Source organism: Archocentrus centrarchus, chromosome 20 (genome assembly GCF_007364275.1).
Source record: "Archocentrus centrarchus isolate MPI-CPG fArcCen1 chromosome 20, fArcCen1, whole genome shotgun sequence".
Classification (NCBI taxonomy): domain Eukaryota; kingdom Metazoa; phylum Chordata; class Actinopteri; order Cichliformes; family Cichlidae; genus Archocentrus; species Archocentrus centrarchus.
Genome location: NC_044365.1, coordinates 13237745 through 13260318, shown reverse-complemented (window position 1 = coordinate 13260318; position 22574 = coordinate 13237745). Strand labels below are relative to the sequence as shown.

Here is a 22574-nt window from a genome sequence, read left to right as displayed (position 1 = left end):
TCTATTACACTTTTCTTTATTTAATGTGTACGATTCCTCCATAAGAAGTTGAAAAGCACTTGATCAATAGTTTTATGTCGCCTATGCCTCGGGCCTGCCCTGATGTTATATTTTATTCAGGGTTCAGTCCTGTAGCATGACGTCTCTCAGAGCGTCCTCAGTTCGCGGAGCGGGTTTCGTGCGTCGCCTCGGCGTCGCTACGTGAAGCGAGCGCGCCGGACACCGCCCACTGCTGTTACCGCCGCCCCGCTACTGCAGCTGGAAGCAAAACACAGCAGCAGGCAGCTAGCAAGCGAGCTGCGGACCCCCCGTTATATTAATCATTATTTAGGCTTTTAATCGCTACAGCTGAATTACCGCAGTGAGTATATACTTTCCCTATCGTCATGTGACTGCGGGCTGACCCGGTGTTCCGTTTAAAGACAGAGCTCATAGCTGCCGCTTTTCGTTCCGTTTGTGAACACCCACCGACCTTACTGTATTTCTTCAAAGGAGTTTTAATGCGAGTCGGCGGATGTAACTAAATTCTACATTGTAGCGTTAGTTGCAACGATTTATTTATCGGTATGTTACTATTTGTCTGTTGTCTCCAGCAGACAGGCTGGATGGGTTACATTAAATTTAGCCTGTTAACTAGTGTTAAATGTTATTTTAGTAAATATTCTAGTTTTCCATGAACGGATATTCTTTCCATTCGGCAGATTCACTCTCTGTACTTTCCCTACCACCACTTTATGTGCTTGGCTTTAATGCGTTTGCTGGAAATGATTGATCTTTATGGATGCACTATTGGCCGAATTGACAAATATAACGCATACTTTTACATCAAATAACATCCATAACTTCTAAATGGTTTTGAAGCTAAATTGGAAAACCAACTGATACTGCAGCCGGCTTAAATGGTTAAATACTGATCATGTGTTTCAGTATAATGTCATAGATTAATAATAAGTGGGCTGATTATTTGGTTGACATAGAGTACTATGCAAAAGTCTTGAGCCACCCCTCATTTCTTAATATTTTGTTTCCAATGAGTCAGACTTTGTTGGAATTTTTCCAAGAAGTCTTGAGCAATAGTTTTCCAGGCTTTCTAAGTTCTTTCAAAGTTTGTCTTTGGACATTAACTGCTTTTCCACTCATTTTCAGTCCAGTCCTTGTATCTGACCATTTTCAGAGGAGTGTGTGTGTGTGTCTGTGTTAAGCCACTTAATGACCTATGAATCATTCAAGGCACCTAACTCAATGGATGATCCATAGTTGTGTCTACACAGAACAGACAACTTAGCAAAGAACCAATAAATTGTGTTTTTAAGCACTTTGTTACTAGCAGTCTGTGGCAAAAACACAAATTTGTTCCCATTTCTTTCATTAAATGTACAAAGATTGCCAAATGCATCCATAAAATAGTATTTTTGCACCAACAACTACCTACAGCAGATATCTGAAAATAGGAAACAAAAAGCAAAGTCCTGACACAGGAGAGATGCATTTGGACCTCAATGGTCTCAGAGAAAGGGTGGCTGTCAAGAAGTCATTCTTAAGGAAGGGAAACGGAGAGGAAAGGCTGGCGTACGCCACATTACACAATAACTGGACTGAAAATCAGTGGCAACAGGTCTGACGGAGTGATGAATCCAAATTTGAAATCTTTGGTTCCGATCGTCGTTAATATGTACGGAAGAGGCAAGTGTCACAGAGTGGCTACAGCCATCTGTAAATGTCATGTTTGGGACATTTTATCCTGTGACGTTGGGGATCTTGTCAAAACTGATGGAATTATGAACACAGAAAAGTACCATCAGATTTTGATCCGCCATGAAGTACCAACTGGAAAGTCTATGATCGGCAGCGGTTTTATTTTTCAGCACGGCTGTGATCCCAAACACACTGCCAATGCAGAAAAAGCCATACCTGGATAGATAAACACACATTTGAACACTATCGATCAAGAGCTTTGAATGTCCTCCAAGAAGCCTGGAGAACTGTTCCTGAAGACTGCCTCAGAGATTTCAGGCTGTGTTGAAGAACAAAGGTGGTCATACCGCAGTCAACCTACACGCTGGCTTTCAGTTTTGTTAGAATCCACGTGTCTTTGCATGTTTCAATAAAGTGCTGCACCTAGTTCTAAACAAAAAGAAATGAGAGGTGACTCAAGACTTTTTGCACAGCGCTGTTTTACATATTCTCCTCCACTTTCCATTTAACCGTATTTATGGTTGCCATTTCTTGTGAGTTGAGTGTTTTGTCTTCCAGGCTGCGATGGCGGCAGTTGGAGTCCCGGGAACCCGGGTCCCAGAATGTGTGACCAAGGTGTCACTGAGCATCTCTTGCGAGAATCTGCTCGACATGGATGCGTTCTCAAAGTCCGACCCTCTGTGTGTGCTTTTCATGAACACCTCAGGAAACCACTGGTTTGAGGTAAGAAGGTTAAAAAGTTATTCCTTGTTGGGTCGATCAAAAAGGCCTGAAGTGCTCTTAACATTAATAAATTCCATTTTTAGGGGAGCAGTTTTGAAAAGGACCGCTTAAATTTCAATCAGCGACTGTGAAACATGTCTTTGTGTTAGATTGGCCGAACAGAGAAAATCGAGAACTGCCTCAATCCCAAGTTTGCCAAGTCTCTTGTCCTTGACTACTACTTTGAGATGGTGCAGAAGCTGAGGTTTGAAGTGCATGATATTGACAGCGAAAACTGCAGTCTGCAGGAGTCTGACTTCCTGGGACAACTGGAGTGTACTCTGGGACAGGTGTGCCCTCTTTGATTTTCATTAAATGCCATACTTTCAGCATATACACGCTGAAAAGGCTGTAAAAAAGATATGTGGTGGGAAGTGATATTGGGGTTGTTTAGCTAAGATGTGCCTTTCTGTTCAGATTGTGTCCTCGAGAAGACTAACAAAACCACTTGTTAAGAAGGACAAGACACCTGCAGGAAGGGGAACCATTACTGTGAGTTTTTTTCAGTAAGGGAGGTGATGATTTAGATGATTTGTATGATTTGGATTTTTTTTGTGCTGTTTCTTGCTTTCTAGATATGCGCAGAAGAAATGACAGACAACAGAGTGGTGGCGTTTGAAGTCGCAGCAAGAAAGCTAGACAAAAAGGTACCGAGGAGTATATGTGAATTATGTTCCTGGATTCAGAAATCTTTATATGAGCTCATTTGATTGGAATTAGTAATGGTGAACTGCTACTGGGAACTTAACAGCTAGAGATCTGACTTTATGGTTAGAAAAACTTTAACAGCACTGCTCAAAGAAAGAACTGATTTGAAAAATTTTGAGAGAAAATTGATGACTCTTCATAAGTCATTTATGATTTTAATGGAATATCTGATTAGGCCCGTTTCCAGCAACCAGCACTGCTGTGTTTCAGTGACGCGTTGTGGGGATTAAACAATGAGAAATGTGATTGGCCAACTCAGGTTGTGCCTACAGGTTTTTGGTAATAGTGGAGATTGCTCATAGTGAAGCAACAAAAAGAAAATCTAAAAATAAAGAGGCTCAATAATGCGAATATGTATTTATTTAAAATTAATAAGGGCTCTTATATGACAGCGTTACCTGGACGTAACTCCAGCTGCAAAAGTGAACGAGGCCTTGTAAATGCACTGATGAACGTTGATAGTTAGTGTTATAGTGGTATAAAACAATTCCTTCCACAGGAAAGTGAGACTCGTTTTAACACTTTAGAATTTATAATCTCTGTTTGTTGTCGCCCTTTTTCCTCCCTTTTGTCTCCAGGATTTTTTTGGCAAATCCGACCCTTTCCTGGAATTCTTCAAGCAGACAGAAACTGGATGGCAGCTGGCTCACAGGACAGAGGTACAGATGGACTCACTGTGCTCCAGGCTTTCTGCTGCTGCAAAAAAACGTTTTAATTAGGACGCGTGTTTAAGTTTAGACAGTTACATCTCCCAACAGTAGAAGTGGTTCTGGATCTGTATTGTTGTGCAGGTGGTGAAAAACAACCTAAACCCAATGTGGAGACCGTTCCGAATCCCGATGCAGTCACTTTGTGCAGGCGATGTCGAGAAACCTATAAAGGTACACACACACACACACACACACTAGCCTGTTTTCACCTATCTGCAGAACTGAGCCGTGTAACGCAGCCTGTAAAACTGAAAACTTGGGATGTACCGTATGTTAATACCAGTCAACAGAGCTCATTTTAGGTGATGCAGATATTCAGCCAATATATTGATGCATCCCAACCCCAAAAACAAACACAATCATTGGAGCTTTTCTTTTTGCCTTGTTTCAGCACAGAAAGATTGAATTTAGGCCTCAAAGGGAATCTTAAACATCTTCTGTTGTCTCCCTCTTGCATATCTGAGGGTCTGATGATCTTACTGCCAATGAAGAAATGTTTTGAGTGTTAGTTTATGTATGCTGTTTTGTTTCTTGTTGTTTCCATCCTCTAACTCTATTGAAGCACACTTATCAGGAAGAGACGCTTTCCAGTCAACAGTACAAGTGAGGTAACTGTCGACACGGCGAATGCTTTTAATGTGAAGGATGCAGTGTCTGTGACAGGACAGGCTCAAGTCCTGAACGCATCTACATCTATCTTAAGGAACACACACTTCGAAGGAGTTTGGCCCTTGGTTAATTACCTGTTGTTCGCTGATGCAGTGTGGGAACACTATTAATGTATGTATGTAATTAGTAACACTTTAAAACTATGTCTAGAATGCATCAAGATCTGACGGGTCTTTTGTCAGTGGTTACAATAAAATTTAAAAATCATATTTTCAAACCTTCAAATATTCCTGTTAAGGAGGCTATGAAGCTTGTTTATGAAGTTTACAGGTGATTGTATTTAGTGGCTCTGTAGTGTAGTAGTTTACACAATAAGTGACAAGTGAAAGAATCTCAGTTTGATCCTGGGAGGACACAGAAATCCCTCGGGGGTTGTGCCAGGAAGGGCAAAAAATCTGCCAAATCAAACATGCGGAGCTACCTGTGGAGTGACCCTTTGTGAATGAGGGAGCAGCCAAACGAAGCCACTGGTGATCATATTTAATTTGATATATAGTACCAGTCAAAGTTTGGACACATTTAGTAAGTGTGTCCAACTTTTGACTGGTCCTGTAAATCTTTAGGTAAGCTAACCAATGGGTCAGTTTTCAAAACGGTACAAGTTTTCCATTAAGATGGATCAGTTTTTTTTTCTTAATCATAGCTTTCTTAGCTGTTAGTCTCATAGACGACTGTAGTGTCACTCAGTTTGTCTAAGGCCCCAGTTACATAACCTAGAGAGCGGTCAGCGACCCCCCGCCAATCACTGGTCCCCGTGGATTACACACTGGAATAGTGAAGTGTTTGCCTTCAAAATAAAAGTTGCACCTTTAGAAATGTATTGGTTGTAGTGTTAAGGCACAACTTTTACTTTGAAGGCAAACAGTCTATTTTGAAACTTTCAATTAAACTTTTAAAAATTTTACCTACAGATTTGAGAGTAAATGCAAGTAATTGCAGACAAGTCAGCATCTTCCATACAACTATGTGGTGCAATTTGCTAGTAACAAAGCAGTCGCAGGAGATTTTTTGGCAAATCACCAACTTTGTGGCTGATTTTACCTAGTGACATCCAACAAGCCTCCACTTGTCAACCGACCACGGAATATATATTTTTCTCTGATGACCAGAGGTTACTGGGGGGTCACCGACCGGTCTCTAGGCTTGTGTGATTGAGGCCTAAGATATCCATCCTGTGTGTAGAGCTGTTTGTCTTTTCCATGTTCTCTCAACACCAAAAGTGTTTCAGAATCTGTGTGCAGAGTGTGAGCAGCTGCTGTACTCCGTGTATCCGGCTCTGGAGGAGAACTCTACCACCCTGTTTGCCGGTTTAGATGGCGTGTGCGTGCGTGTGTGTTTCAGTATCAGGAAGTCACGTTACATTTAAAGCTTCACGTGCACAGCATGCTTTTGCCTCATCTTTTTTGATTTCCACACACACACTGCTGATCATTTGGGTGCAAAACATTCGGGATTCCAAGTCAAAGAGAGCCGGCTGACATTGTTTGGCTTCTCCTCACCGTCTGTGTTTCCCAGATTGACTGTTACGACCACAACATGAGTGGAGATCACGACTTCATTGGAACATTTCAGACCTCGCTCAGTCAAATCCAGCAGGCATCACAAACATTTGCGGTGAGCGGAGTTCATGTGTGTGTTTGTCAGTCTGGGCATTTTGCTTAAGAATAACAGAGAAAAAATCCTGATGTCTGTGTGGTGTGTTTCTCATCTTCTCAGGCAGAATTTGAATGCATCACAGCAAAAAAGAAACAAAAGAAGAAAGGATATAAAAACTCTGGTGTCATCATCATAAAACAGTGCAAGGTACTCTGGTTTTATAACATGAGTTCTTATGTTTTTTTAGTTATATGGTTAGTCCATTTATTCATCTGCTGGAGCCCCCCCCCCCAAAAAAAGAACAATGTCTTGTACTCTCGATAGTAGATCAATACTACTGCATAGTAATCCTGTGTATTTATTTGCAGACAGTGAGGGAGTACACGTTTCTGGATTACATAATGGGAGGCTGTCAGATTAACTTCACTGTGAGTATCACATATACTTGTCAATCATAATCCTTTCAGCTATCAACTGAGATATTTAACTGACAATGACATGATTTATTGATAATTACTGGTTATTTTGAAACTGCAATGCATCCTGCTGGGGGGCAGATTGCGATCGATTTCACAGGCTCCAATGGGGATCCCAAATTCCCTCAGTCACTCCACTACATCAACCCTCAGGGCTACAATGAGTATCTGGCAGCCATCTGGGCAGTTGGTAATGTAATTCAGGACTATGACAGGTAAATACATACATACATGTCGGATTATGTTAGTGCAGAAAGGAAATCCTTAATAAGCACCCTGATCGCTTTTGGCAAACTCATAACACCATTCTTATGAGCCTCGACAGAGCCAGTCACATTTTCCTGTTACTTTAAAGGGGACCTGTTATCCTTTTCTTTATTTTCTGTCATCTGTATATTCTTACAGTAGTAACTGTTCATATTACACATGGCCATAGTGTCAAATAATGAGGTCAGTATGTGTGCATGTAATCCCTGTGAGCCAAAAGCTCCAGCTTCAAACTGCTTTAAATGCTCATTTTCAGACTGTTCAGACTGTTTTTGCTACTTTTGGCTCTGTATGTTATCATGGCCATCTCAGAAACCCCACCTACCTGCTGTTCAGTGCTTCAGTCAAAGAGAGGCAGCCAATCGGGAGAAAGGTGGCTTAAACAGAGGGGAGGGAGCTTGTAGCAAATCTGCCCTTTGGAGTCCATGAATATAAATATGATTCTGGGAATGAGCATAATAGCTCCAGGGCATAAATCTGATGCAAGGAGGCTGCATGTAAGCAACACCTTGTAGGACCTTCAGATATATAAATGAAAATATAACTCATGTGCACAATATATAAAAGAGCTGTCGTGATCCAATGGCAGTAGCAGCAAAACAGTGATAATCTGACCAGTACTTATCTGTTACTCCCAGTGTTCGTTCCTGATGCATGGATGAATACATGAATTCCCAGCAAAGCTCTTAATGCAGCATGTCAGCTGACAGGCATTAAGCCAGCGTACCAGCTTAGATTCCTGACATTCACTATATTGGATAATAAATGATTAATAAAGTGAAAATGTATTAGTGTGAGAAAAAAGGCCGACCATTTTAACTTGTGCTGTGCGTCTTGTTTAAATGAAACCATGAAGTTAAAGGTTACTGCAGTCTGAGGAAAAAAGGTTTCATTTTAAATATTCACTGTCAGAAAAGGACTGCAAAGCAACATGATCAGTGACACAGATTTTGTATTGCTTCCTTTTGCACAGTGATAAGATGTTTCCTGCTTTTGGTTTTGGAGCACAGATCCCTCCCACATGGCAGGTGATTGTTTCAGATTTGATGTTTGGCACATGAAACAAGGATTGCTTCTGTTTTAGATCAGTGGAAGCCATCGCAGATGCATTGGTTTGGGATCTGGTTTGTTTTATGTTTGCAGGTCAGCCACGAGTTTCCCATCAACTTCAACCCATCAAATCCATTTTGTGCAGGTAATAAAGACTGAAGCTAATGTGAGATTTCACGCTGCCATGTGTTTAGTCAACAGTACACTTATTTAGCAGTTTAGGGGTGAGTGTGTGCTCAAATTCTCCAGTATACAGAAGAGCTGGAACAAGGGGAAATTATATATGGTGATATTTTACATTCTTGTAAATAGAAAAAGGATTATGCATTATGTTCTCTCAAACGTTAATCTTTATGTTGTGACCTACTGCTTAAGGAATCTGGACATTGCTGTGTATAAAATGTCAACAACCTGTGATCCATATGACTTCACCCATGCTTGTGTGTGTGTTTCAGGTGTAGAGGGTGTGGTCTCTGCCTACCAGCAGTGTCTGCCCCAGGTGAAGCTTTACGGCCCCACAAACTTTTCCCCAATCATCAACCACGTCGCTCGTTTTGGAAAACAGGCCCTGGAGCAGCAAACTGCCTCCGTGAGTTGCAGAAAGTTTGGCATCAGTCAGAGTAGTCCTAATTTAAGCTAACTTTTCACTCTGCTGCTTCTTTGGTTTTTGTCATGGTTTCACAGCAATACTTTGTTCTGCTGATTATCACTGACGGAGTGATCACAGACATGGACGAGACGCGCAACGCCATCGTCAGCGCCTCTCGGCTGCCCATGTCTATCATAATTGTCGGGGTCGGGGGGGCGGACTTCAGCGCCATGGAGTTCCTGGATGGAGACGACGGAGCTTTGCGTTCGACCACAGGAGAAGCCGCCATGCGGGACATCGTGCAGTTTGTGCCTTTCAGACAGTTCCAAAATGTAAGCTGTAAAGCAAACTCTGTACAGATGCAACGCCACCAAGTTTCTTTAAAATCCTGAAATACATTTGAATGTTTGCACGTCTTATTCCAGGCAGGCACTGCAGCCCTTGCACAAAGTGTACTGGCAGAGTTGCCTGACCAAGTGGCCTCCTTCTTCAAATTATTTGACCTGAAGCCCCCCAGTGAACCGAGTCCTTCCTAAAACATGTAGGAGTGCCCCGACTGACCCGCTGACCCCATGCCCCTCTGCCTTCACTGCATTTGAGCCACAGCTGCATGATATCTTGATTTTATCAGGGTTATGTCCTGCCTTCACTGTTCACAGTGTGTGATGCATTAAGCCATCATATACTGTAGGTTTGTATGAGGGTGAAACCGTACCTCCAGGATGCATGATTCTGTAGGAGCGTTGTGTCGGGGGGTTTCAACTGCGGACTAAACTATGGGAGGTTTTCAAGCTCTTGTGTGCGACATGAGTCACTGACTTTATTGGCTGTCTTATTATTGTCGAAATTTGTGGCAAGCTTTTAATAGATTATGCTTTAACTGTGAAACTACAATTTGTTTGGAAACAGCTCATGTCCCCTGTATAAAGTTTAAATTAAATACTAATCAAACCTGTGCAACCTTCAGTGGCCCCTGCAGCTTACCTCTGCAACCTCTGCTTTCTTTTCTAACATCTTTTGTGCGTGCGTGCGTGCATGTGTGTGTGTGTGTGTATTTAACTCTCATTGGTCCTCTGTCTCTGCACTTTGTCTCAGTGTCCTCAAGAAGTACTGGCTCAGAGCGTCCTGGCAGAAATCCCAGGTCAGGTGTCGAGCTTCTTCAACACCATGAATTTGAAGCCACCCCACAGCGACACACCCACTTCTGACCTCACAGCTTCTGCGCCCCCCCTCAGTGATGAATTCTGAAAACTATTTTACCTTCTTAATGTCTTATCTCCAAATGTCCAGTCATTCATCATCTGGATTTTTTTTCATTCTGTCCGTATTAGCATGTGGCTGATAATGACTTATAAACTCTATAAAGCACTTACAGCAGGGATCCTCACATCCAGATCTCGAGGTCCGGTGTCCTGCAGGCTTTAGATGTGTCCCCGATCCAACACACCTGAATCAAAAGGCTGAATTATGTCCTCAGTATGCAGTCAAGTTTTCCAGAGTCCTACTAATGACTTCTATATTTGACTCTATATTTGATTCTATATTTGGTGTGTTGAAGCAGAGACACATCTAAAACCTGCAGGACACCGGCCCTTGAGGCCTGGATGTGAGGATCCCTGAGCTACAGTGTAAAGCCATACTTCTCTGACATCATCAGGTGTTTCCTAACATGCTAATATCTGGAAATGTATGTGATTCAAGTGCCAGATTTAAATGTTGTTTTTAATTTAATGAACTTGATTAAAGAATTCATTGTAACTTTATTGTATTGGGTGAATTGAGCCAGTCAGAGATGACAGGGCTGGAGTGCTAAACTGAGTTTGTCAAGTTTGTTCTTATCTGCTACTTTTTATATTACAGCCATCTCTTTTTTGTTTGTTTGTTTTCACTATTCCGTGTTCTGGAAGATATTCATTTATTTTTAAAAAATTCCCAATACATTTCAGATGTGCTGCAGGAATGTTTACAGAAATAATCCATACATAATGGCTCTTTTGTTGAAATTAATAACTTTTGTAGATTTGACACTACAAAAACCTGTTTGTTGTTATTTTTTTCTTCTTTTTTTTTTTTACAAAGTCATATGATTTTGATTTGACACACCATGGGTGCTTCTGTGTCTTAAAAATGGAGAATCCCTGAAGTGATTCATTATTTGATCATTTGATTCATTATTTGATAAAAGATTTTTTACACAATACACATCAGAAGTTTATTTTGTCTTAAGAGAAAGTAGTGAAAATCTAAGTTTACTGATTATTAGATAACCGGATACATTAGGTGTGTAAATTCATTGTTGATTTCAAGTTGTTTACACTAATCACTATGGCGTTGCCTTATGTACTACACTTGTCTTTGTCATGATGTTAATTTTGTCAGTATTTTACTTCTATACGATACTCCATGGAAGGAAAAATATATCTTAACTGGCACGCTGGCCAGCTTTTCTAAATGCAAGATTATCAAATATATTTGTGGGGTTTTTTTTACGTTCATCATACTGCTTTCTTGTCATGGTAAACAAATACTCCCACAGTCACTTTTGCATGTTATTATTTGTGTGTGTGTGTGTGTGTTATCCACTCTGATGACTATTTCCCAGATTTACAGATGAGACACATTTGGACGGACATCATCTGAAGAGGCGCAGCTATAGCAAAAACTCTTCATTGTCAGTTTTGGTATAAACCTATGAAAAAAAAAGAAAATCAGTGAAATATTTGGTGTTCTGTTTTCTATTCTAAATTACTCCTTACTACTTTTCTGTTTAAACTTGTTTTTTGCAGGTAATAAAATATTGGTAACAATAATAAAAAAAATATTAAAGTGAATCTCCTAAGCTGTATTTCCCTTCAAAATAAGATAAACTTAGCATAAAAAGTAAGGGAATTTGTGTTTGGTTGATTAGAATAGAATACAATAGAATAGATAGAAAGCTTTTATTGGTCATGATACAGAATGTACAGTGAGACTGGATTATTTCATTGTTGTGACAATGCTTCTTGGCAGCAAATCTTAGACCATTGGAAAGCCTGTTTATTTGCTCGTGAAGGTGCCACATTTGTAAGGAAAATAAATTTGTGGGTTGTATCTGTGAAAAACATGCCAGATCCTCTCTGCTGATATCAAACAGCTTATTCTGCTATTGACTCTTGTTTTGAGCAGCTGGTACCCCACATGCTGACCATCAGGCCTGTCATCATTGGAGGCAATCTCAATGCAGAGAGATATCGAGAGGAGATTCTGCAACCAGTAGCGATCCCATATCTCCACAGTCTATACTTCAAGATGACAATACTCACCCCTCCACAGAGCGGGGTTTATCAGAGACTACCTCCACAATTTGGGAGTGGAGAGGATGGAATGGCATGCAATCCTCACCTCATTCCCAGTGAAAACTTGTGGCATCAGCTTGGGGGCGCTGTGCTTACTAGAGTGGCCGACGCAACCACACTGGCTGACTTGAGACAAATGCTTGTTGACCAAGCTAGTGATCAGCATGAGGAGGAGGTGCCAGGCTGTTGCAGCTGTGTATGCTTCTTCCACATGCTACCAAGGCCCCTGTTAAGTTAATAAGTTGTTAAAGTGACAACATGTTTGTTTCTTCAGACTTCAATCATCCAATCCAATAAACAACATCGAACAAGAGTAGATAGCAGAATAAGCCATTTGGCACTGTCAGAGCAGATCTGGTAAGTTTTTCATGGGCCCCACATACTCTGCTGGTTAACCCACAAATTAATATTCCTTACAAATGTGGCACCACTTAAGGGGAAATAAACAGGCTTTTTAGCACTATAAGATTTACTGCCAAGATGAATTATTACAACAAAGAAATAACCAACCAAACACAAATTTCCTTACTTTTAATGCTTAGTTTAATTAGATACTGCAGCAGCCTGAACTGTTATGACTGCAGACTTAGAAGAACTGTAGACTAGACATAACAATGTTATATCTTAACCATCATTTTCAAAAGTGTGGAGGTAGATATAATTCAAGGCCATGGTAATCAGGGGTGTGTCAGGTAAGGGACTTGAGTATGGTTAATCCTGTAATGCCCATTAGCACCGAATGGGAGCTTGTATTGAACTTATTACATTTACTAGTTGAATGCACTTGTACTTTATTTCTGCTTCTTTAAATTGAATGGAAATACTGGACTTCATACCACATACAATTTCTTTTAAAGCTTCAGTCACTTATTTTGCAGATAAATTACATTATTATAGAGCAAGTCATCAGCGAAGTAATTAAAATCAGCAGCAGCTGCAACATTAAAAGGGGTGCATGTCAATGAATCAGTAAATATATTCCAATAGTATCATCAGAAAAGTACCATTGTAAATAAAAGGTATGTTTGTTTTAGGATCTATAAATACATTTTGATTACAGAACTTGTATATCTAAAGTAGGATTATAACTTTTACTTAAATAAAAAGTTGAAATATTTTCCCCCTGCATTTAGCAAAACAATTATCCAACATAAAATTATGTTTAAATCTCTTGTGCAGCTCTACTTTTCCCACTGTAAACCGAACACAGTGCTGCACATGAGTTTGGAAATTGGAATTTTTTGTCTTTTCCCCCGCACCCGTGTCATTCAAAAAATTCCTGGAAACTCCCCTAAATGTGGGCGTGGCTTATTGTGCAGCGAGTAACGCCCACACGGAGGAGCTGTTTTTTTTCTTTAGAGTAACACTGTGTCAGGGGACGCTAGCATAATCGATCATAATATCCAAGATTTTTTTTTCCCGTGGGTCCTGTAACTTGACTCACTCCTTCGAAGGTAAGCTTAAATTTGAATAAGCGACCAATTATTGCGGAAGCTGACGAGGTATACCAGCTAACCTAGTTAGTTGTCAGATGTTAGCAATTATTAGCCCAGAGCTACTAGCGGTCTTATTTTTATGAAGTGCTCGTTAGCTTTGCTGCTCCCAACCCGCTGCACCGCGTTCATGGTCACTGTGACATATTTTCCATGAGACTTTCAGCACACAAACCTCTGTTGTGTGTAAGTGAACTCACTGGATACGTTAGTCATAACGTGATAGTGAAACATTAGCTCCAGTTGTAATTGACATACTGCGGTCTCATAGCTAGGATAGTTAAATATAATGGCAGTGGAAACGACTGGGTGTGTTAAAACAGGCTCAGTGTCTGCATTTTTACCCCAATAGTGCGAGTGGTCTCATTCACAGTTAGGCCGGGAGGGTTAACATTATAGTCTGTAAGTAAACTCATGCAAAAAATGTGCATCTTTCAGGGTTAAATGTTACCACAGTCACTTACAGTTGAATCAGGGCTCATAGTACTTAATTAAAATGTGTTTTTTTTCCCCACACACACGCCTGTCTCCTGCTTGTTGCCAGTTGGACATGGCTGCGCAGTGTGTAACCAAGGTGGAGCTGACTGTGTCCTGTGAGAATCTCCTGGACAAAGACATCGGCTCCAAGTCCGACCCTCTGTGTGTCCTGTTAATGAACAGCTCTAATTCCCAGTGGTATGAGGTCAGTGTGTTTAATGGGTCGAAGTGATTTGAGTGTCAAACCCACTATAATCAGGCTTATTCTGAAAGGCACAGATGGATTCCTGAGTCTCCCCCTGTACTCAGAAGTTGATCAGACAAGATCTCAGAAACACCACATGCTTTCTAGGTGTGGTTAGTTACAGCATTGTTGTAGGAGATGGATTAGTTTCTGCTTCCTCTTTATTCATTGCGGGTGTCTCAATACAAGCTACTGCTTTGCTGAAAGTTCACAGCACTAATTTTTCTCAGATTTACCAATGCGGTCTTTCTGAACAGGTGGGTCGCACAGAGAAAGTCCAAAATTGCCTCAGCCCAAAGTTTGCCAAGAAGTTTGTCATCGACTACTACTTTGAAGTAGTGCAGAAGCTGAAGTTTGGGCTATATGACATTGACAACAAGACGATTGACCTGAGTGACGATGACTTCTTGGGGGAACTAGAATGCACCCTGGGTCAAGTAAGGTTTCCCTCTATTCTCCTCTTTCTTTAAGGTGAGCTAAATGTTTAAATTCCTTTCTGTTAAATTAACTAAACAAGGTTTTGCCGATGCAGAACTGGTAGGTTCAGTGTTACCATGTTGCAGATGAAACATTAACATCCCTGATAAGCAGTTGCTGGTTAGACTCTTATCTGTGTAATGTGACCTCATGTGTTCCTTCTGCCTGATTTACTGTGGTTGTCATTAGCATTGTGGTCTGGAGGCTGCTGTGTTATACTCACTCATTTGCTGGTCTTCATGCTGAGTTGATTCATTCAAATTCTATTAGTGTGGCTATTTTATTTAATCAGTGTACCCTCCTTTTTTTTTTTTTTTTCTTTTGCTTGCTTTTAGGTTGTATCCAGTAAGAAACTGACCAGACCACTTGTATTGAAGAACAAGTCGCCAGCAGGGAAAGGGACCATCACAGTGAGTGATACAGGAAGCTCTATAAAAATGGTTATATGGTGTTGTTTTACTCTTGGCTCAGTTATTTATTTATCCTTCATTGTGTTGTAGATCAGTGCAGAGGAAATAAAAGACAATAGGGTGGTGAATTTTGAGGTGGAAGCAAGAAAACTAGACAACAAGGTAAGGCTGATCCAGCTGCAAACCTTAAATCCTCTCCTTTGTTTTTAGATGTGTTTAAGTTTTTGCTCTCATTCCTTAATCCCTTTTGATGCACAGGATTTCTTCGGAAAGTCCGACCCCTACCTGGAGTTCTACAAGCAGACAGAAACAGGATGGCAGCTGGCTCACAGAACGGAGGTGAACACACTCAAAAAGCTTTTACACTGCTTCTGGCTGTGTAAACGCAACAGAATAGCAGAAAACATGTAACTAGACATAAATTTTCTTTTGGTAGATAAAGAGTGGTTTTGTTTCTGTTTTCACCCACAATGTTCAGGGGGAAAAGAGGAACTGCTAATGACCTGACTGTTGTCTAATTAAATAAGGCACAATGTGAGAGTAAATGCTGTAACCATTTTCCTGTGCTCTTAGCAAACTAATTAGGTTTCATGAGCAAATGTTGGAGGCAGCAGAGACATGCGATTAAATTAGAGAAGTCTAAAGCAGGGATTCAGAGGTCAACCAAGTGATCAGTTGTTGTGTTGTGTATTGAACCATAAACTGTATAAAAAGGATGGATGTAGCCACTGTGACACTGCCTATTTGATTCAGGACTCAGGTTGTACCTCACAACTAGACAAATTATTAGTCAGATAATGCAGTTAAAAATGCTTTTTAAGGCACTAACAGCAAATCCCTCCAGTGCTGTGATTGTAGGCCACACCCTCTAACTTTATGACTCAAGTAAATGCAAAAAAGTGAGTTATTAAAACACACACACACACACACACACGACTATAGAGCCTCGAACAAACTGTGCTTTTGTACCAGGTTGTAAACATGTTAATTTCACTTTTGAAGTTGGTCATGTTATGAGGATTGACTGTGTGGTCCTGCACATCGCTGTCGTGGAATGCATTCAAGGCAGTGCTTTGTTTCTGAAATACTTTAAAACCAGTTTTGATTATGAGTATTTATAGCTTGTCCTTCTAAGGACTGTATTTGAGACCAATCAAACTATATATATATATGTAATTTCTTTCTTTCTTCTTGCTCCATGTTGACTCACTTGGACCTAGTGTTCTGCATGTATCTGATTGGGATTAACTGTGCTCTCAGGTGGTGAAGAACAACCTGAATCCAACATGGAGGCCATTTCGAATCCCCCTGCAGTCTCTCTGTGGAGGAGACCTGGAGAAGCCAATAAAAGTAAACACTCTGAAATGTTAAATGTGTTCCAGCTTTCGCTTGCGCCTACAATCACATTGATCTTTCTCATTGAGTTCAAGTGCACTGTTTGACTTAAGACAGATTTCAGAATAACTGGTTCTTCCTCTTAATAAGTGGTTCTTCTAAATATATAAACTAATTAGTGTGCTTCATATTAGCTTGATGATATTTATTTTTTAACCTCTGAAGCAAACATGTCAGGAGGGAAGCAGTTTTCCACCATAGAGGACAAGTGAGTTTCCTGTATCTCAAAGTATTTGTATTTTTGCATCTATCCATTGTGTGACGTGTGTGTGAAAGGAGTCGGTTGGGAACCGACTCCTTTCAACGTTTATTGTGTTGGCAAACCCTCTGGCCATCCAAGTTTACCACTCGTGTCATAGAAGCGTTTGTCTTTAAGCCATTTTCCCGTCAGCCTCTCTCTCCAGGAGAACTTGCATTACAAAGTGTTCATTTGAATGTCACCTTTGCATGTTGTTTCTTCTGTTGTTTACAGACAGGAAGCTCACTAAAATTAAGGCCTTTTCTCGTTTGTCTTCAGTGGCATCCAGCATTGCAGATAGTTTTCTCCTCCAGTTTGTTAGCGTTCCAGCTCAGTCACCACCAGATGGTTTTATCTGTTTTCAGGTTGAGTGTTACGACTATGACAATGATGGTTCTCATGATCTTATTGGAATCTTTGAGACGACAATGAAACGCCTCCAAGAAGCATCACGCACTTCTCCGGTATGAGAGTGGACAGACATTTTACATTTCTACAAGTATTTTAAGCACTGTTTTTTTTGTTTTTGTTTTTTTCAACTAAAATGTGGCCTTATAAAGACATTTGTGATTTTGTTGCTTCAGGCAGAGTTTGACTGCATCAACAGTAAAAAGAAACAGAAGAAAAAAGGCTACAAGAACTCTGGTATTGTGAGCGTAAAGCTGTGCCAGGTGTGGCGCTTTTATTTTTTGCATGTTGTACCCTTGTGAACTATTTTGTAGCCATTATTTATTTATTATTTTTATTTTGTAGCCATTATTGACTTGATGACATCTATATTGTCCAGGTGGTGAAGGAATACACCTTCTTGGATTATATTATGGGAGGCTGTCAGATTAACTTCACTGTGAGTCTTGGCTTCTCTCTTATTGTCTGCATTTATTCATTTGTCCCTGCAATCTGGTTTTCTAATGCTTCACGCACGTGTTTGCCAACAGGTAGCCGTCGACTTCACAGGCTCCAATGGGGATCCCCGGTCTCCCCAGTCTCTGCATTACATTAGTCCTCAGGGTGTTAACGAGTACCTCTCTGCTATCTGGTCAGTGGGTAATGTCATCCAGGACTATGACAGGTAAATTCAATGAGAACTATATCAGCTTACTGGCAGTGCAGCCCATGGCTCATAGTTTATGTGAGTTTTTTGGTTTGTCTTTTACGTGTAGTGATAAAATGTTTCCTGCATTTGGCTTTGGAGCCCAGATTCCACCCACATGGCAGGTAAAGCTTGTGTTTATGAAATTAGAAATACCCGCAGCAGATCAGACTGTCAGTTGGATATGTTACCAGACTGAAAGTTGTGCTTTGACACTGTAAATCTGGTGTCAAATTACACTGTGAACTTGTTATGTTTTGCTATGATTTCAGCTGATTTTTCTCTATTGTATTGTGCCACAGGTTTCCCATGAGTTTCCTCTCAATTTCAACCCATCAAATCCATTTTGTGCAGGTGTGTTTACAGATACTTGCACTGTTTCTTTGAGATGTTTCATTGTTTACTCTACACATGCAACTTAATTGTAGTTCTCAGTTTGCAGCGTGTTTGATCCCTGCTGTCTGTATGGGTGTGTGTAGGCATTGAAGGTGTGGTTGAAGCCTACAGGACTTGCATGCCGCAGGTCAAACTCTACGGTCCCACCAACTTCTCCCCGATTATCAACCACGTGGCCTGTTTTGCAAAGCAAGCCCTCCAGCAGACCACTGCATCAGTGAGTATTTTATCTCTGCAGCCCACTCACTGTAGGCAAGGGCTGTCAGATTTTTATCTGAAATATAATTTTATGTTTTAACGTGGGGAACATCAACAATGGACATAATAACAGGTTTTTGCCTTTGGGCACTCCTATGACTATACTCTGTGTATAGACTTCACATTGGAGCAGATGATTTGAAAATAGCTTGATCCAAAGCTACAGGATAAAATTTGATAATGTTTTCAGATGATTGACGGGCATAGAGGAGGGGCAAATATTAGCATTTTGATGAAGATTCAGAAGCCTCTCACATATACATTGCTCTAAAACCTGTTGCTGTCTTCCTGAAGCAATACTTTGTTCTATTGATCATCACTGACGGAGTGATCACAGACATGGATGAGACGCGCAACGCCATCGTCAACGCCTCTCGGCTGCCCATGTCTATCATTATTGTCGGGGTCGGAGGAGCGGACTTCGGTGCCATGGAGTTCCTGGATGGAGACGATGGTCGTCTGCGCTCACTGGCTGGTGAGCCCGCCATGAGGGATATTGTCCAGTTTGTACCATTCAGGCAGTTTCAAAATGTAAGTGACAGTGAAAACATTATGCACTTTTTTTTTTTTAATGTCTTAGGTTTGTGAATGGTGTTTGTTTCAGCTGATTTTTTTTTTCTTCTCAAAAATCAAACCTTGCTGTCAAAACTGCATGCACTTCAGACTTTTTTCTAAGCAATTCAGCAGCTCATCATTGATTAAACTGACCTTATAAATTAAACAGAGCAGAGCAGTTTCTCCAGCCAATACTAGTATAATACTAATACTAGTTTATCATACATGTCCAAATTAAGGGATTGCCTGCACCCCAAGCTGTTTTCACACATGAACTCTGGACAGTGATGTTAGGACAACCATAGAGAATGTCCCTTCTCACGTGTAGCACATCCCAGCAAACATGCCTGTGTGGGTGAACTGTGCAGTTCTGTGGGCAGGGCAAACCCACACTTGTGCCCCAGGTGGGCTCACTGATGCAGGAGCCCAGTATGGGCCCTTCTCTGATTAGTGTGGTCCCACTAGAGCCTTACTGGGGGCCCAGTATGTCATCCCAGTAGTGGAGCCCACAGTGACCTCACATGGGCCCCAAGGGGGCATGTGTGCTGGGATGTGAGGTCACTTATGATAATATTCTGTTTGGTATAGGTGAGGTGGCTGCCTGGGCTCTTCCCACATGAATGCAGTTGCACTAGAGAGCTGACAGGATGAAGGCCATTTATGCCTCTTTTCCACTAGTACCTACTTGACTCAACTTTGTTTTGTTTTGCATTAAAATTGAGTACTGCCTTAGCAAGGTGGCCCGAAAGTCCCATGACTTCATTTGTATGTGACACAAATACAAACGGACGCTCTGTCTACCCTCCTCTGGATTCTGTTGTCAGCCACCAGGCACATAAAAGCCTTTCTTGGTTAGTGTGTAGCCATTTCCCTTGTTACCGGGTTTCAAAAAGAGCAGGTTTGATTCTTGCGAAGGAGTTGTTCTTATGATGTCACTCACTGGCCAATCAGCTGCATGCAGTCTATTGATGTCACATTTTTGGCTCGACTCAGTTCGCTTGGAACTGCAGCCGAGTAGGTACTAAAAAAGTACCTGGCACCAGATACTACCACCTAATGGAAAACCCTAAAAATTGAGCCTACTAGCGGAAAAGCAGCATTACAGTCTAATCTGACAGACTGACACATGCATTGTCAAATACAGCTCACTTGTGTAATGTCTAGAAAAGTTTGGAGCTACAGTGCATGTGTGAAAACAGCTTTAGCTCATCTATTTGCCTTGTTTATTTCTTTTCAGGCACCCAGCCAGGCTCTTGCCCAAAGCATATTGGCCGAGTTACCTCAGCAAGTGGCCTACTTCTTCAGTTCATTGAAACTGAAGCCTCCCCAAGATCCTAATCCTTCATAGGGGTACCCCAAATATCATAAGTCATAACTCCTGCTGTCATCTAACTTTTGCTTCCCCCTGTATGAATAACTGGGCATGTGATTGGGCATCACTGCACGTGATTCAGCGAGGCACCTGACACTGATTTCTGATTTCTATATTAATGTTAATGACAAGATTCTTTAGCAGCAGTAATGTCTTTTGTACTGTCTGACTGAGGATCTGTGGCACTGATTAAAAGAGCATGCTCTGGTTTACATTAAAGGAAAACTCCTCTGTTTTAATTAAATGTTGTTAAAGTGATATTTAAATTAGCTGATAAGCAGTGGAAAACACCTTTACTCAGTTCGGGAGTGATGTGACAGGTGGCGGTTAATGTTAGCTACATATTGTAATGATACAGGCCACCTGCCTAACAAGTATAAGCAGCTCCACTGGAGTTTGACAGAATTGCAACTCAAAAAAAGGGACAAGGTAACTCCTGAAATGCAACGTTTATTAAAATGAGTGGAATTTTCCTTTAAGCTCTCTTCATCTGCATGACTCTGCTTGCTATTTTCCCTTAATCAATAATCACACAATGGATCAATTAAAAATGTAGAATTATTTTCCTGTTCATTGTTTTTGACTTAACTCTTAGAAAATATATTTTGTCCACACTATGTCTCATAGTCTGAATGACAATAAAGCTGAGTCTGAGTCTCTTTTCTGCTCTTCAGGCTCCTCGAGAAGCGCTGGCAAAGTCTGTGCTGGCTGAAGTACCCGGTCAGCTGATGGATTTTTTTAATACCATGAAGCTGAGTCCACCCAACTCCAGTCCTGTACCAAACCCTGCAGGCTCCGTGTAATACCACAAGGGAGTCACCACAAAGAGACCAGTCTCATCTGCAGCAGCTGTAGATCACATCCCAGCTTCATCTCATTATGCAATCACACAAAGCCTTCCCATTATTTCCTAAGGTAGCTCTTTTATTGCACCACACTAATGAGACAGGTCATCTGTTTTGTGTGTTTAAGAGTCTAGCTGTTATTGCTTTTAGATACTGAACTATAAAAATAGTGCTTTAAAAAAAAAAAAAACAATCATTCCATCGTTTTGTTGGATTAGGCTGATGTACACTGAATTGTAAAGATATTGGAAGACACACAGAACACAGACTTAAGCCTTTAGTGTTAATGTAATATTTACTTAATAACAGGATATTCAGATTTAAAGGAAAACTTTCTCTTGCCAAAAGCACTGCACTGGATGATGCATCAAAGCAGTGTGAATTTTATTATTTTATTTTTTTAATGCATGTTTAATAGCTCTAGAATTAGATTACAATACTTAGGTAAAATGTAAAATAATAAAGATTATCTTTTGATAATATCAATAAATGCATGGGAACCTGATATGACCAAGTAGAGAAAATAATTGTCCATATATGACATCTTTATTCTTGCTGTTTCTGGCACATGATATTGATGCACATACTTGACAAAACATTTAACTATATTAACATGATCTGCTATATTAATCTGCTTAGAATGAAATGCTAAACCCATAGTATTATTCTGAAAAGCTGTAATAACTGGACGTAATTTAGTTGTGCCATTTTTCATTTTTGTGCCATTTACTTTTGGGATATTTTGTTTTTTGACTATAGATTAGCAGAGGTGCCACGGGATCATATCCTAGACTGGAGCTACAGCTAAGAGGGAAGTAAATCAGTGATGAACATGCTGGCACAGTAGAACCTAAACACAGGACTGATTGTTATAGTCATGTGTAGAGCCCGACCGATTTCATTTGGTGATTTTAAAAATCTGATATTCTGAGATGTAGGCTGATTTTTTTCTTTCAGACACATGAAACAGATTTCCCTAATATTTGTTGTTTGTAGTGGTTTATTTACTCATTTACGCTCTACCTGACTCTGCTTGGTTTGTGGCATTCCAAACGTGTGCTGCCAACTGGGAAGTTATATGGTGGAAGGACATTTCTCCCACACCTTCTTTATTTTATTTTTTTAAGTTTTTATTTATCAGCTGTTGTAAAAGCAGATACTGAAAGGTTGTCAAATGGCGAATATTGTCTGATGTTATTGGCCTGGTGATAAATTGGTCAGGTTGTGGTCATGTACATGTGGCTTGTTTTCTGCATGTATTCATTTTTTATATGGTTGTACAGTGAAGCACAAAATGGACCATGTTGTATCATGTTTCAGCTGCTTTGCGCTCCAAAAGAAGTGGGAACTGTGCCTTAATTGTGCATTATGCTTGCAAATAAAGCCTGTTTTATTCAAACAAATTGAATCATAACATCATTTAACCCCTATAAAGCACTTGAAACTGTTTCTAATGTAAACAGT

General features: G+C 40.5%; 2 protein-coding genes across 6 annotated transcripts; both read left to right on the top strand.

Moving 5' to 3' along the window:
- Positions 1 to 238: 238 nt before the first annotated feature.
- Positions 239 to 11324, top strand: LOC115799207 (copine-3-like). 4 transcript variants are annotated; one of them, XR_004021543.1, is made up of 17 exons: positions 239 to 361; positions 2254 to 2418; positions 2568 to 2747; positions 2875 to 2949; positions 3033 to 3104; positions 3744 to 3824; positions 3957 to 4046; positions 6060 to 6158; positions 6261 to 6347; positions 6509 to 6568; positions 6698 to 6831; positions 7857 to 7911; positions 8027 to 8078; positions 8389 to 8522; positions 8618 to 8854; positions 8948 to 9213; positions 9618 to 9745. XR_004021543.1 is itself a non-coding variant. In XM_030756231.1 (17 exons), exons 2-16 carry the CDS (start codon positions 2260 to 2262, stop codon positions 9056 to 9058), a joined length of 1626 nt encoding a protein of 541 aa, XP_030612091.1. In that variant the 5' UTR covers positions 239 to 361; positions 2254 to 2259; the 3' UTR covers positions 9059 to 9063; positions 9618 to 9756. The 4 variants fall into 4 exon arrangements, 3 of the variants coding, with proteins under 3 accessions (XP_030612091.1, XP_030612088.1, XP_030612089.1); XM_030756231.1 differs by having other exon boundaries at positions 8948 to 9063; positions 9618 to 9756; XM_030756228.1 differs by lacking the exon at positions 8948 to 9213 and having other exon boundaries at positions 9618 to 11324.
- A 1859-nt stretch (positions 11325 to 13183) lies between these two features.
- LOC115799209 (copine-3) lies at positions 13184 to 22493 on the top strand. 2 transcript variants are annotated; one of them, XM_030756237.1, is made up of 17 exons: positions 13184 to 13311; positions 13895 to 14032; positions 14329 to 14508; positions 14884 to 14958; positions 15049 to 15120; positions 15217 to 15297; positions 16219 to 16308; positions 16957 to 17055; positions 17176 to 17262; positions 17379 to 17438; positions 17530 to 17663; positions 17755 to 17809; positions 17987 to 18038; positions 18164 to 18297; positions 18633 to 18869; positions 20131 to 20243; positions 20940 to 21077. In XM_030756237.1, exons 2-16 carry the CDS (start codon positions 13901 to 13903, stop codon positions 20239 to 20241), a joined length of 1599 nt encoding a protein of 532 aa, XP_030612097.1. In that variant the 5' UTR covers positions 13184 to 13311; positions 13895 to 13900; the 3' UTR covers positions 20242 to 20243; positions 20940 to 21077. The 2 variants fall into 2 exon arrangements, with proteins under 2 accessions (XP_030612097.1, XP_030612096.1); XM_030756236.1 differs by lacking the exon at positions 20131 to 20243 and having other exon boundaries at positions 20940 to 22493.
- The last annotated feature ends 81 nt before the right edge of the window (positions 22494 to 22574 follow it).

What these genes read in the sequence shown, in the direction of transcription:
- LOC115799209 (XM_030756236.1), top strand. Translation starts at nt 13,901, where the DNA reads ATGGCTGCGCAGTGTGTAACCAAGGTGGAGCTGACTGTGTCCTGTGAG. An exon ending in CTAATTCCCAGTGGTATGAG is followed by an intron (nt 14,033 to 14,328) that starts GTCAGTGTGTTT and finishes CTTTCTGAACAG; the next exon opens with GTGGGTCGCACAGAGAAAGT. An exon ending in AGATTCCACCCACATGGCAG is followed by an intron (nt 17,810 to 17,986) that starts GTAAAGCTTGTG and finishes ATTGTGCCACAG; the next exon opens with GTTTCCCATGAGTTTCCTCT.
- LOC115799207 (XM_030756228.1), top strand. Translation starts at nt 2,260, where the DNA reads ATGGCGGCAGTTGGAGTCCCGGGAACCCGGGTCCCAGAATGTGTGACC. An exon ending in ATGTCGAGAAACCTATAAAG is followed by an intron (nt 4,047 to 6,059) that starts GTACACACACAC and finishes TGTGTTTCCCAG; the next exon opens with ATTGACTGTTACGACCACAA. An exon ending in GCTGTCAGATTAACTTCACT is followed by an intron (nt 6,569 to 6,697) that starts GTGAGTATCACA and finishes GCTGGGGGGCAG; the next exon opens with ATTGCGATCGATTTCACAGG.